This window comes from Cannabis sativa, chromosome 1 (genome assembly GCF_029168945.1).
Source record: "Cannabis sativa cultivar Pink pepper isolate KNU-18-1 chromosome 1, ASM2916894v1, whole genome shotgun sequence".
NCBI classification, from domain to species: Eukaryota; Viridiplantae; Streptophyta; class Magnoliopsida; order Rosales; family Cannabaceae; genus Cannabis; species Cannabis sativa.
Genome location: NC_083601.1, coordinates 48,886,338 through 48,902,281, shown reverse-complemented (window position 1 = coordinate 48,902,281; position 15,944 = coordinate 48,886,338). Strand labels below are relative to the sequence as shown.

Below are 15,944 nucleotides of genomic sequence, written 5' to 3'. Positions count from 1 at the left end.
AATAAGCACAAACTTGGAATATGACAGCTTCTGATCGCTTTCCCTTTCAATAATAGCTTTCCTCATCTCTATGTTTGTATATTATTACTTACACATTTCAACAAGTACTACTTATAATTTAAATTTTAAAGTAATTAATTAATTAAAGAAACCAAAATGAGCTTTAATTATATTAAAGTTCACCTGATCTCGTTACCAAACAACATATATCATCATAATAATTATATTCCATGATATCACTTTATTGGATATATATTTTCCAAACTAAGTATTTTTTTCTTGGGTCTCATGCATATTTCCGCAATTAGAGGTTAATATAAATATATTTATATATATTACTAGTATTATTAATTAAGTTTAATTAATTAATTAATTTATTAATTAAACACTGAGATAAGAGATGATCATATATGATGATGGTGAAGTTTGATCAAGTCCAAAGAGGCTCCCAAGTGGTGCCCAAAGTGGTGTCATCTAGAAAACAAGCAGTGTCAACGTATGGGGGCTGTTGCTGGGAATTTGGGGGGTCTTGCAAGTGTGTGACGTCCATGCAAATTAGAGCAATTAAATTGGCCTGTTGGCATTGCATATTCACGAGTTCAGCCTGTGCCTTAGCCAGTTGTCCCTGCAACTCACTCACTTGTTTTTGCAGCTGACATATAGCCCCAGCACATCCGTACACTGGGTCTCTTATTCTTGCATTTGCTTCGTAAACCATGCTACTCACTGCATCAGCTCTCTGACTTTCTGGAATTTCCTGATCATCAATTTATAACATTTTTCATTTTATTTTCACACTCTCAATCTATTATTATTATCTACCTCCATTCAATAATTGCATATTTGAAATAATTAATTAACAATTAATTAATTAGTGTTTTGGATTAATAATTACAGTCTCTAGAGACTTTTGAGAATCCGATCCCCCCCATGTGATGATGAAACATGTGAAATGAAGAGATTTTATTCTAAAACAAACACCTAACTATCTTGACTCTAAATTCCGACCAATATATACGTCATAATGAAAATACTTTTTAATTATATCAAAATTAATAATTTCCATTTAATTAAATTCCACATAAACATCTATTAATAATTACTAAAAAAGAACTACTTTTCTCAAATCCAAAAGTCACACAAAATAATTAAAGAAAAAAAAAGAGCAGATTACAATACATTCCCATCAATCATATTCACTTACTAAAATTCTTCACATTTACACAATTAATTTTAGAGCATTGTTATTGGACACTAGTGGTGTCTAGCACCTTTAAGACGTGTTGCTTAAAAGTTATTATATTAAACTACATGGGACTAAATTAAACCGTATTAACATGTAGAGAGTAATTGGCACTATTGGTAATTTTTAGCATTTCTCATAATTTTACCCCAAAATGAGCACATGAAAAAATAAAGTAGAATTAAGGAAAATGTTCTATACCCAAATTAATACATAGTCGAATGGTTAATTGGACTATATTATAAAATTTAATTATTTATTTATAGGATTAATTGTTTGAATAAATATATATATACCTGCAAGAACTTGATGATATTGCTAGCGCCAAAGACTCTATGAGCAATGGTGAACTTAATAGGTTCGGTTGGCGGGAAATACGGCGCTAAAACGCACTTGTCGACACATCGGCGGCGAAGGATTTTGCAGGCAGCGCAGGGGCTCATGACGATAGCTGGTGGTGGAGGCGGTGGCGGAGGAGGAGTTGGACTAACATTATTACTAGTACTGGTGGGAGAAGATTGAGAGGAGGGTGGAGAAGATAACTGAGATGATGAATTATTGAGAGTCGGAGAAGAAGAGGAAGAATTGTTGGGAGAGTATTGTTGTAGTGGTAGTGATGATGAAAATGCAGTAGGAACGGTTAGTCTTGGCGGCGTTTGAGCTTTGGGTTTGAATTCCATATTTTCTGTTTGGAAAGTGAGAAAATAAATAATTGTTAAAGAAGAAGAAGAAGAAGAAGTAAAGTGATGAGGTTATTATAGAAAGTGGTAAAAGGGATAGGTGTGTATATATAGAGAGACTAGGAAAGAGAGACTCTTGTGAAGTCATCAAAGGTCAGCAATACTTTTATTAGTTTCAATTTTTATTTATATATTTTATATATGATGACTATAAATATATTTTCTAGAAAGAAGTATATTGTAGTTATTTAAAAAAAAAAAATTCAAACTTTGGAGAAGTTTAGAATAATTTATAATTACGTACAGTAGGGTTTAAATAGTTAATTTAGATTAAAATTATGTAGACATCCATATACACATTTTTGGAGGATGCATCATAGAATTCCTCTAAGTTATATAATAGCATCCTAATGTAGCAAGGCAAGTAAGGGCAAGATTGGTACATTTTTGTTGTGAAAAAAAAAGTAATAATTGTAACGTAAGAAAAAGCAATTGTAGTTGAGTTGTGAAAAGAAAAATACATTGAGTATTCGGTAAATTATAGAGTTTGGTAAACAGTTAAAATTCTAATTATGATATTATGATCTAGTTTATTATAATAGCAAACATATATAAAATAATTATGTTATCTAAAATTTTTATTTTTTATTACAGTTGAGTCTTCTCTTTGAGTTAACAAATATTCTATTTTCCTTTTAAAAAATTAATAATAATAATTTTCTATGTCTTTATTTTATTATCTTTTTTTTTTCTCAAAGTGTATTTATATGCATTAAATAAAAAGGTAAAGAGTTTTTTCGTTCGTCCCCCTTTTATAAAAAGATAAAGGGGGGTTTATATAGGCTTAGAGTCGGATTAGGCAAACATGCATTGCATGTTTACTAATACCTAGTATATATATATATATAAAAGTTTTTCTTAAAAATTTTGTAAATTGAACGTTAAATCTAATATAAAATTAATTAATAAATAATAATAATATTTATTTAATTATATATGATAATAGTAGAAATAAAATTTGAATATAATTTGATCTAAAATTTAAGTGAAATTTAATTTCAGCCACTCATAATCAACTATCTTATTATTTTATTTAAATAAACATTTAAACTAAGCCTACTAAAATTCTTATATATAAAAGAAAAAGATGCAACTAGAATTAGGTTAATCACTCCATTCACCTTTTTAGCTATAAGAAAATAAGAGAATCAAGTCTCTTCTCTCTTTCTACATAGAAATAGAAATTAGCCTCTATCTTTCTCATAAATTTAAGTCATCACTATCATTTTAGTGAGTTGAGTGATTGCCCACACTTGTCATGTGTATACCCAGGACTTTGAGGAAGACTATATAGAACATCAGTCACATATTTAGAGAAAAGAAGATTCAAGTTCAGTATTTATAGTGATAGTTTGCTATAGAAAGGATTCGAGGGTGAGTATTGAGCCGAAGAAGTCATTTATTTCTCTGTGTCACTATGTAAGTATACTCAAACTTAAAGTGTTTAATTTTTGTTTTAGAAAATATGTTCTAGGTAGTTCAATAATTAAGTTAACTATTGAAATATATATATGTTAGTAAATAAAATCTTAGTAAAATATGTTTCAACATCAAACATATGTTAAAAATACTGTCCACTTCATCCAGCCAAATTTTTTGATTAACAGATGCTTATTATACAAAGTTTGAGTAAAAAGATAGAGGGTATCAATTTTGTAAAGTTTTTATATAATTTTCTTGTATATACTTTTTTTTAATAAAGCACAACACTATTAAACAATTACAAAATTCTTCAAATATATAAATGAGTAAATATTATTATTTTGAACTTTGTATTTTGTAAAAGTTATTAATTGGATCATCTGTTTTGTTAAATGACAAAACGGATCTTGTATTTTCTAAAATTGTACAAATAAGACCCTAAATTAATTTTTGAACTCTGTATTTTGTAAAAGTTACTAATTGGATCCTCTGTTTTGTTAAATGATAAAATGGACCGTGTATTTTTTAAAATTGTACAAATAAGACCCTAAATTGATTTTTTGTCAAAATAAAACTTAATAATAATCCGATCTAGAGATGTTATGATAAAAATAATTATATTTTCAGTATCTGTTCATGTTAGAAATTATCTTAAAGTTGATTATATTAAAATATAAAATCATTGAAAATTGAGCTCGGGGTCCTACTTTTACCATTTTAGAAAATATAGAGTCTATTTTGTCATTTAAGAAAATAGAAGGTCAATTGGTAACTTTTGCAAAACACATGGTCCAAAATAGTATTTACCCTATATAAATTTAGAATTATTATATATGCATGCGCTTCTGTTTTATATTATAAATTTTAGGAAACTTTTATAGTTTTAGTATCTAAGACATTTTTCTAATTAAATTTTTTTCATAGTTATGTACGTTATAAATTTTAAGACATTATGCAAAATCTTAAGAAATTTTAAATAATTTATAATATAAAAAGTATTGTTCAAACAGTCTATTTTACTCGTGTAGAGGTACGTGTGTAACACAATATTTAAACTTTTTTTTCAAGGTGTTATTTTTTTTTTAACTTAAAATTTTATAAAATTTCTTAAATAATTACGATTTATACGATTATAAAAAAAAATTAAAATAAAAAATTACAGTACTTTATTTTTGGGTGATGCGTTGAATTTTTCTAAATTTTATTATTGAAAGAATAATATGGACAAAACTCTTACCAATTAACCTAAAACATCAATAAGTGTCGTTGGATACTCTCTTTTCTTTTTCATATAAAAGATAACTAATATCATCACAACCTATATGCTGCCATAAAGCCACTGAAACTAACTCAGTGGGTGAGGCAATGCAAGGGTGGGAATAATAGGAGATAATATATAGAGAAATTTACATAGTATATTAATTTTTGTCATTTTTTCACAAAAATATTGTCAGACGGTATTTTTTATTTTTTTACTGTATTTTTTTTTATAAGTTTCATACTGCAGTATACTGTGTTAAGTTTTCATTAGTGTTCAACTGATATTTTTAATTGTTCAATTGTTGTTTTGAGTTGTTCTGTTTTGTGTTCTATTAATGTTTTATAAGAAAAATAACGCTTTTAAAAAAAAATTCGTGTGACAGTATTTTTATAAGTTTCCCTAATATATATGGCTAATCAAGACAACGACACACTGCGGACCTATTGTGATGGTGGGCCACCGCTTCGGTAGGAAATGGGTCTATGTAGAGACTACAAATATTAAGAGACTTGTATGTAAATAATTTTCTACCCCTAAATTAAAATACCATCTTTTCTTATGAGTTTGAAACAAATTGGAGTGTTGTACATGCATATATAATATAGATATTGTTGATGTAGTAGTGTGCTTTTCTACCGTGTTGGATTAGTTTAACATTTCTATGCGTAATGCGTACTTTTGTTATTCAAAGTCCTTATTAGATAATAAATCATTAGTGCACCTTCACATATATATGTGGGACAAATTATTATAACTTCATTTTTGTTAGTTGTTAGACTAAAACTATTGGCTTATATAACAACCATTATATGTAAACGGAATGAAAATAATTTTTTTTACATAAAATAGGAATAAAATTGTGTACAATCCATCCTTTAATTGTAATAGCTGATATATTAAATTCAAATTTATAAAATAAAAATGAATGTGACAATTAGAATGGATAATCAGGCTATTAAACCCCCATTAACTCTTTAGAGACATGTAAGGAAATTGGACAAGACTAAAAATTGTGAGTATTTGAGTTGAACAAAAGCACACATTTGTAGATTCGCGAGTCTTCACTTAGAGTGGCGAATAGACAAAGACTAGATACTACTACAAAAACTAATTGGATTAGATCAGTTTTTTGATTGGATATCCAATTACACAACTAATTTTTAGTATTAATTTACATATATGAAGAAAAATACGTAAAAATTAAATATCACTCTTTATTTTTATTTAATACTCCATAAAAATATCATCCTTACAACTGTAATGCACTTAAAAGTTTGAAATAACTAAAATGTCAAGTAATAAAATAGAAAAAAAATCATGAAAATGTACATAAAATAACCAAATGTTACGAACTCAACAAGAAAAAAAAACCACTAAAAATATAATTAATATATTTGTTTTATTATTTTTTAATATTTTTATTATATAAATCAATATAATTAAATTTTTTATGTATATAAATGTAATTGAATTTGATCGCTTTTTAATTAAATTTGTAGATTGACATTCAATAATCGATTCAATAAGTACAATTATAATTCAATCCAATTAAATTGTAATTAGATATCTAAATTTTCATAATTGAATTAGAAGAGATTAGATTATATGTCACCTCTAATTATAATGTACAATTAAGCTTGTAGAACAGGAAACCGGATCGATCACTACACTTATCTCATATCCATTTTCTTTTTCCAATTAATAGAGAGGAGTCATGCATTATGCATAAATGGTAATGAGAACATTGATAGAATGATTCCGATGAACATTAAGGTGACGTTTGGTTGGAGGTAATGAAATGGAATAGAAAGGAAAATAAACAATCTCTATTCCATTTCTTTATTTGGTTGCATATTAAAGTGTTGGAATGTCATTCTAATGAAATGACTTTTTCACCATTTTGGTGGATAAACAATTCCATTTTGAAATTGAAGGAAAGACCATTCCAATCATGTCCAATAATGCATGATGAGAAAAAAATTTAATAATTTTTTTTTACATTTTAAATTTTATTCCATTTTATTCTTATTCTAATTTTCATTCCCATTCTTATTTGTATGTTATTCCTTCTAAGCAAACGCCACCTAAATATTATTAGATACGTATACTTCGTACGTGGTATATATGAACAAAGCGAAACGAATAATTAATGTACTGTCCATTAAATAATAATTTTTTTTGGTAAGAAAATGATATAAGTGGGTGAGTTTATAATTGTGATTATAACTAATTTAGTATTGAGAAAAAGAGAGAAAAGAAGACGTGTTATTGGCATTTGGGGCTAGACTTTCCTCTCCATCTGGTCGAGTTAGTACTGATCGAAATTACAAAAAGAAAAGTATCGGTTGATCTTGAACCCTTGCACTGCGACAAAAAGTGTGCCATTTAATTTATAGGTTAACACTTTGAATTTAAAACATGTAGCTTTAAAGCTAAGCAAAGTGCACCACTTAATTATTACCAATTAATCACTATATATAAGTAGCTACATATATAATAAAATATGTCACTGTCTTTTTTGTGGAAATTAAATACTTACTTATATATATGTTCTTCACTCGTGACTTGAGTAGTCTTTATTTATGATGAGGACGACAATTCTTGTTGCCTTATATAGAGATGAAAGGAAAAAGTATTTGATGGTATGGTGGTCAAATTAATAATTTTCAGCTCACATTAGTACAATTTAATTTGCATACTCCTTTCTTTCATGATTATAATAATAATTAATTAATAAAAATCTAAGATATGCACTTTGCTACGTACGTTGATAAAGTACGATCCCTGTTAAAAAGTTATTAAACTAATTTAAGTTTGATACGTTAATTAGTTTTTCATTTATTAAAAAATTAACTATATTTTTTTTTCTTTATGCTTAAATTAATTGTTGTGTCATAATGAGATTGGTTTAATACACTATGAAACACAATCTTTTAACTGAAGATCTTGATTCCATAAACTTCATGCAATTAATAGGAGAATTGTTACTAGCCATTGGTACTAACAACCCTCTTTAAAAATTATTACTATATGATAATTGAAATTTAATTAAGTTGCAGAAATGATAATCAAAGTAAATAACAACGAGTATTATTTTGTGAATATATATATTTAAAAAAAAAAAAAAACCAAATAGAACTTTTAATAACTTTCCAAAAGCAACCAAACCCTTTACATCTTTTTAAAACCACTTGAAACCACACAACTTTTATATGTCAAAGCCGAAATTTTCTAGCCAAAATCCTTCTACCTGCAGAATCTATCGATGTCACTTTAAAGGACATACCTAAGAGATCTTTAATAACCCCTAGCTTGTTCTAGATATTAATATTAATATATATATATATGGGGAAGTTCTAATGTAGGGCCGGCCCATTCTTCCTCATGCCATGAGAACATTATTTAAACCAATTAAAAGTAAAAGAAATAAAATGTACTTAAATTATGTTGTATTCATAATAGCCAATATTTATAATGAAAAAAGGTAGTAGAAAGTTGGTCCAATAATAAAAAGACACGGTTATTTTATATATGTCCTTTATATATACATTAAATTAAATGATTTTTTTTCTACTTTATTTTAATTAGATTTGTTATTTTAATTTTTTTATTATTGAAAAAAATATATGTTAAAAAAAATACATATGATTTTAAAAATAGAAAAAAATATATATATTATATTTATAAGAATGTATTATCAAGTGTAATTTATGGCTTGGCTAAATTAAAATTTATGTATAAATAAGAAAAATGTATGAATTCAAGTTTGTATAGATAGTAGCATTAAAAAGTGCATCAGAAGTAGATTTAATTTTGTACATGAAAAAAAATTATTTAACATAGGGATGTTCGCGGTACGGGTGGTGTAATTTTTAGCTTTTTTCAAACCAACCCGCACATGCAGTTTTTCAATTTCCCCAAACCGCACCAAAGATTTTAAAACTAAAAAGCTGCAGAAATCGCACCGCAAAAAATGATGCGGTGCGGTTTTTACAGTTTCTGCGGTTTGGACTATCACCAATAATTAAACTATCACAAATACAACAAAGTTTGACAACACTTGTCAAAAATATCATAAGGCTTGAAAATAAATATGAAAAAAAAAATTAAGTTTCAATAATACAATAATTAGTGGACTTTGGATTTTTTTTTTTTTTTGAGATAAAGTGGGCTTTGGGTTGGACATTCACATATTAGACCTAAATAAATATAAAAATTAGTATTTTTATAATGTGTGGTGCGGTTTGAACCGCAAATTAACAATTCAAAACTGCAAACCGCATTACACCGCGCGGTTTAGGAAAAATTCAAACCGCGACTGCACCATAAAAAATTTCAAACCGTATTTTTTTTGCGGTGCGGGCGGTTTGAGCAATTTGATGAACACTCCTAGTCTAACATAGATAAAAATTTTCTTAAAAATATAAAAGAGTTGTAAGTTTCTCTTTTGAATGGGAATTCCCTTGTGAATATAATTGACTCGGTTTGATTAATAAAAATTATCTTGATAAGAAAAATTAATAAAGTGAATTAATTTAAAAGATAATTATGGTAGAACTATATATGTAAATAAATTAGTGATGTTTTGAAAATAAATATTTATATAAAAATAATTCAAATTATTTTTTTAAAAAAAATAATAATTCAAAATAAAAATTAATAAATTTTTTATTATTAATATTATTTTTTAAAAAATAAATATATAATAAATATTATTATAATATATATGAAGTTTTAATTGTATACAAGCAGTTCTATCGTAAGAGTATAGACTTTATATTATAATAATCACAGGATCTAAAATCAATGGTTAAAAAAGCTTCCCTACTGGTAGGGAACTTTTACTAAGTCTTACCATAGTCTTGCCCTATATATATGTTGGCATATTTTTCACTTTCAAACTTTAGGTTAAGTAGATATATATAAAAAGCATATACAAGAGTATTACTATATATTTTATATGCAGAGTCAACAGCTATTTCCGAATACAATGTTCTGAGGATACGAACTAACATTGGAACTTATGAGAGCATGGTCATCTACTGTGCTTCTCTTGTGAGTTTTCTTTTGTGTCTTCCTTGGTTCCCTTGTCTTTTTTCTTGTCATTTCTCTTGTGGTCTTTGTTCCCTGGTTTGTGAGGTGTCCTAAGCTTTGTGTGTCTAGTTAGTGGTCTTGTTTGCTCGTGGGGGGGGAGTGTCTTTATTTCATCTGTGGTAGTTGGGACTGGTTTTTGTTGATTCTTTCCTATCTGTGGTAGTGGGAGTGAGAGTGGGTGAGTTGTGTTTTCTCATTATTCCTGTTATTCTTGTTGTCTTTGGAGGTAGGTGGTTTGTCTCTTTCTGTTGGTATTAATGGAGATTGTTAATGCTCCCTTAACTACCTCTCCTCTTAGAGGTAGGTGTCTCTCTGTTAATGAGGCTTTGATTAAGTTGGTTCCTAGCGAATCTTCCCGAAAAGCGTTATCCACTTTTTGTCTGCTAGGAAAAGTTGTGGCCCCCATGACTGTGAGTGAAGCCAATGTTGTGGATTTTGTGGTCAAGGCTTGGAAGTTCCCTGTGACTGTGGTGGCTTTGACTGAGGGCCCTACTTTCATCAACTGCTTTGAGCTTAGTTTTGCTCGTGAGGAAGATAGATGTTGGGCATTGGATCACGGCCCTTGGTGCATCCGTGGCTACTCGTTTTTTCTGCAAGTTTGGTCCCCGACCAATGTGTCCCCTGTGAAGAATGATATGTTGCGTACATGGGTGCAGGTCCATAATATGCCTCACGATTATTTCTCTAAGGCTAATGGTATTCTGCTAGGAGGGAAAGCAGGGAGTGTTATTCATGTAGATTTACATGAGGATAACCCATCCTCATGGGGAAAATATCTCAAAGTTTTGATTGAAATTGATATCAAATACCCTCTGTTCTCTGGATGTTTTTTCGATCTGGACACGGGAGTAAGAAAGTGGATACAATTTAAATATGAACAGATCGGTATTTTCTGCTACTACTGTGGTTGTTTGGGTCACCAAAGAAGGGGGTGCAAGCTTTCTTCTCCGACCATGGTGACCAGCGACAATGGAACTCCGTTTCCTCTGTACGGGCCGTGGTTATCTACGTCGTCTACTTACTTGGACGTCTTCTCAAGCGCCAAATCGATTCTGCCCTGTCGAGATCACTCCGGCTATGCACTGTACCCTCCATATCGTCGTCCTCCCAGAGCAGCTGGGAACTTCCATGGCGTCGACGGTGGTGCTGGGAAGTCGGTTCCCAATGTTTCCCGTGGTTCGAGACGTGGAAGGATGGTGACTAGACGGAGCTCTTCGAACGGTGGTACTGCCCAGCGTGCGGTGTGGATCTCCAAACTTAAGCCAGCTATTGATGGTACGCCGGTTGCCATTTCGGGTATTGAAGGTGGGGTTCAAGCTGAAACTAATGAAAAGGCTTCTGATGGTTTGCCTGGTATAGTACCTCCTAGTACTATCCCTACTTATGACCGTTCCTTGAATAATGAGCCTCATTTGAATAAACATAATAAAGGTGGACATATTGTTTCTCTGGGCCGATCACTTCATGCATCTCTCCAAGTTGCTGGGCCGGTTTTCTCTAGTGGGCCAGACGTCATGAGGCCTAATGGGCTTGGGCCTTCTAATTTAAATGGCAAGGCCATTTGTTGTTCTAACCTTGCTGAGAACGTGGAGAGAGAATCGGGTGGGTTGCTTATTGGTGGGCCGAGTGATATGATTGGTAATGGTAAGCTAGTGTCTCTTGGGCTGAATTATTCATTTTCCACTGGGCCGGTTAATGTTAATGAGCCGCAACTCTCTAAAGGGCTGGAGACCAACAAGGCAAAGTTAGTTAAATGTGATGAAAATATTATTACTAATTCTAGTGGATATGGGGCAGAAAAGAATGTTGAGGAAAAGAAGGCTTTGTCTCAGTTTTTTAATGCCCAAGAAGAATTACTTCATGATTTGAAACACTTTGGTAAGTTGGATTTATATGAGATCAAAAGCTTGGGTGGTGACATTGGAGTGCCGCCTTCTTCGGAAACTAATGAGCGCACTACGCCTTTTAAAAAGAGGAAATTTGAGGGCTCTGCTTCTCTTTGTTCGAGACCTCACAAGCTAGTGAGAACTTATCATGGTGTTGTTAGAGACTTTCCTTGGGACACTAAGAAGAGGATCCATGAGACTCGTGCGGCGGTTGATGACCTATCTGAGGAGCCTTCGGAGGAGCCATCTGGTGAGAGCTCCAGCTGCAACTTTGGAGTAAACCGAAACCACCTGCTTGGCTCTTTTGTGATTGAAGAGTCAGACTCCAGCTTATCTGTCCGCTCATCTAACCCTGTGGAGGAGAATGTCAAATCTCCTCCACAGGCGCCATGAGAGGTGTTGCTTGGAACTGTAGAGGGTTGGGGCAGACCTCTACAGTTCAGGAACTGAAGTCCCTGCTCAGATCGCGCTCCCCGGATTTTGTGTTCTTGTCTGAGCTCAAGGTGGATGCCAATCCCCTGGTACGTATTTTGAAAGCTTTTCACTTTTACTTTCATATTTTTGTGCCTCCCATTGGAATTGCTGGGGGAATAATTTTAGCTTGGAAGACTGGTTTTTGTTTTGAATGTATCGCTTGCTCTCAAAATCATATATCGGGTATTGTCTACTCGGATCCCCCAACCTACCCTTGGCTCCTCTCGTGTGTGTATGGCCCGCCCTACAACAATGCAAAGAAATTATTTTGGACGGAAATCATGGCTTTAGGAGACAGATTTGGAGGTCCTTGGTTGATAATAGGGGATACTAATTTTGTCCTTGACCCCTCTGAGCGGGAGGGCTCGTCGGGTAGAGACCCCTTTATCCCTTTTATCTCTAACCTGGTGGAGTCCCGTGGTCTAATCAATATGCGCATTCAAGGGGACATGATGACCTGGGACAATCACCGTTCGGGAGATAGCCACGTGAAGTCGGCCCTGGATAAAGGCATTATGAATGAAGCCTGGCTTCACCTGTTTCCCAAAGCGATTCTCTGTTCGCTTCAGACGAGTAATTCTGATCATAGGCCGTTGTCTCTTGATACGGTAGGGATAGCGTCCAAGTTCAAAAAGTGTTTCAAATTTGAGGAAAACTGGACGAGGGATGGTAGAAGTAAGCTTGTTGTTGCCAATGCTTGGGATTCGGTGCACCATCTGTGGCCCCCAGCCCGTGTTTTTAAGAAGATTGGTGCTACTAGAGTGGCACTCCTTCAGTGGAAGAGATCGCAGTTTGGGAAAATTGATGAGGCTATAAAGGATTTGGAGACAAAACTTGATAGAGTTCAGTCGTTGCCTGCTGGCTTTAGAGATTGGAAACTAGAATGTGAAATTCGTCGGAACCTGAATGAAGCAAGAACCAGGAAAGCTGTTTACTGGAAACAAAGGGCGAGAATTGACTGGCTTAAGGATGGAGATAAAAGTTCCAAATTCTTCTTTCTATCTGCTGCTATTAGAGGTAGAAGGAATTCAATTGAGTGCATATTGAACAAAAATAATGTTTGGATTTCTGAGCGAGAACTAATTGGTCAGGAATTCTTGGAGTTCTTTGAGAATATTTTTGCTGGGTCTAGCAATGCAAGCCCGCTGGATTGTGGCCACCTCTTTAGGGAAAAGATTTCTCTTGCGGACCAGGCTGGGGTGGTGGAATGCCCCTCCCGGGATGAAATTAAAAATACTCTGTTCGCCATGAGCAATCATAAAGCCCCTGGACCTGATGGCATGTCTGTTTTATTCTTCAAACACTATTGGGATTCTGTTGGGGAAGATTTTTGTGATGCTGTCAAGGATTTCTTTGACAAGGGTAGAATGCATAAGGGTGTGAACTCCACGAATGTTGTACTAATACCTAAAGTGCCAAACCCGAAAAGACCTAATCAGTTTAGGCCCATATCTCTTTGCAATGTGCTATACAAGGTTATCTCCAAAATTATTGCAAACAGAATTAAGCCTATCCTTCCCTCGCTCATCTGCCCTACTCAAGCTGCTTTTGTCCCTGGTAGAAATATTCAAGACAATAATGTTCTGGTGCAAGAGATTATCCACTCTTTTAATAAGAAGAAAGGAAAAGAGGGTTTATTTGCGATCAAAATTGACCTCGTCAAAGCGTATGATAGGCTAAGGTGGAGTTTTATTGATCATGTTCTTGATTGTTTCGGATTCCCCCAAAAATTCTGCAGGTGGGTCTCTCAGTGTATATCCACTACGTCACTCAATATTTGTCTTAATGGTGGGCCGGTGGGTAAGATCATGCCCTCGTGTGGAATCCGACAGGGGGACCCGTTATCTCCCTACCTTTTCATTTGTGCTGCGGAAGTGCTCTCTAGATTGGTAGAAGAAGCTATTGGGAAAGGAAGTATACATGGAATTAAGCTTAGTAGGGGGGGCCCGGTGATTTCCCATCTTTTCTTCGCTGATGACCTCATTTTGGTGGGCCGGGCTAACCTAGGTGAAGCTAAAGCCTATTGGGAGTGCCTTGACAAGTTCTGCACGTGGTCGGGTCAGACAGTAAACAAGCTTAAAACCTCAATTTTTTTCAGCAAAAATACCCCGGTTGGGATGAGGAGAGGAATAAAGGAAGCTTTGGGTATTGGAACTCCGGAAGGAGTTATCAAGTATTTGGGGTTGCCGCTTTTCAGATCAAGGCAAAAAGATGCTGACTTTAATTTCATCATTGACAATCTAACTTCCAAACTTCAGGGGTGGAAGGCTAAAACGTTATCTAAAGCAGGAAGGGCTACCCTGATCAAATCGGTGGGTCTGGCAATGCCCATTTATGCTATGCAAACCACCAAGTTGTCTAACCGACTTGTGAACAGGATTGATGCTTTGATTCGTGATTTCTGGTGGGGCTTTGAGAAAGGGAACCATGGTCTCTATCTGAAAGCCTGGGATAAAATGTGCCTCCCCAAGTCCTTGGGGGGATTGGGGTTTCGGAAAACCAATGAAATGAATCTTGCCTTTATGTCGAAATGGGGTTGGAATTTAATGAATGGGAGTCAGTCGTTATGTTGTAAGATCCTTGAGGCCAAATACCTAAGGGGAAAAGACTTTCTCAATTGTAAGTATAAAGATTCGGATTCCTGGTTCTGGAAGAATGTTGTTAAATCTAGTGTAATCCTCCGGAAAGGGGCCTGTAAAAGGGTGGCTGACGGAAGAAACACTAGCATCTGGAGGGACCCCTGGATCCCTCACTTGAATGGTTTCGTCCCGAGACCAAACAGAGGTGTTGCCATGGATAATAAATGTGTGGTTGATCTCCTATCCCCTTCGGGTGGGTGGGACTATTGTAAGCTGAAAAGTATTTTCGATCAGGAGACTGTGTCAGCTATCCAGAAAATGGGCCCCCCGCCGGGCATGGGAAATGATGGTTGGATGTGGACATTGGAAAGTAATGGGAACTTCTCCAGCAAATCGGCTTATTTGGCTCTGGCCATGGAGAGAGCTCCTCAGCGTACTGTCGCCCCTGCTCTTTGGAATAAGCTTTGGAATAGTAAAATATTGGAGCGACATAAGGTTCTATGGTGGTGTATCCTCTCACAAGCTCTCCCGGTTCGTGAAGTTATCAATAGAAGATTCCAGATAGAAGATACCAGTTGCCCGTTGTGTGGTGTGGGGAATGAAACAATGGAACATTTATTTCTTACTTGCGATGTTGCAATGCATTTATGGCGCTCGTCTCCTTGGGGAATCTTCCCTGTGGGTGATACTGGTATTAGAGTCTGGGATTGGGTGAAGTTTATTTGGTCCCTTAATGAGAGGGGTATCCGGGTAGAGGATGTTTTCCTTTATGCCTCGATTGTGGTGGACCATATATGGAGAATGCGCAATGATGTGGTCCACAACAATTGTTCCCCTAATATTCATGATTGTATTGACTTTATTTGTTCTTCTTATGCAGAGGCACATCCTTCTCTTCTACCCAGACCTTCGCCTCCTGTAAAGGAAACCTGGACGCCTCCACCTCTGGATTGGATAAAGGTAAACTGTGATGTTCGTGTGGGTATGGAGAGTATGTGCACAACCGTTTGTTGCCGAGGAACCACACAGGAAGGGTGATTTCTATACACACGTCCCGGTTGGATTTCTCGGAAGCTCTGTACGGAGAAGCGGCGGCCTGTTGCTTAGCGGTGTCAGTAGCTCTAGATTTAAAGTTTAATTATGTTATTGTGGAGAGTGACTCGAGCATAGTAATCAATGCGATCAATGGGAAGGCGTCCCATTGGGGTCTTGAGAATTATGTCTCCTTTTGTACTAAGTCTTCTC

General features: G+C 34.0%; 1 protein-coding gene across 1 annotated transcript; it reads right to left on the bottom strand.

Moving 5' to 3' along the window:
• Positions 1 to 311: 311 nt before the first annotated feature.
• LOC115704698 (LOB domain-containing protein 1) lies at positions 312 to 2,046 on the bottom strand. The gene is made up of 2 exons (XM_030631898.2): positions 1,540 to 2,046; positions 312 to 757 (listed from the first exon to the last, which is right to left on the bottom strand). Exons 1-2 carry the CDS (start codon positions 1,921 to 1,923, stop codon positions 431 to 433), a joined length of 711 nt encoding a protein of 236 aa, XP_030487758.2. The 5' UTR covers positions 1,924 to 2,046; the 3' UTR covers positions 312 to 430.
• Positions 2,047 to 15,944: the final 13,898 nt, after the last annotated feature.

What these genes read in the sequence shown, in the direction of transcription:
- LOC115704698 (XM_030631898.2), bottom strand. Translation starts at nt 1,923, where the DNA reads ATGGAATTCAAACCCAAAGCTCAAACGCCGCCAAGACTAACCGTTCCT. An exon ending in ATATCATCAAGTTCTTGCAG is followed by an intron (nt 758 to 1,539) that starts GTATATATATAT and finishes ATTGATGATCAG; the next exon opens with GAAATTCCAGAAAGTCAGAG.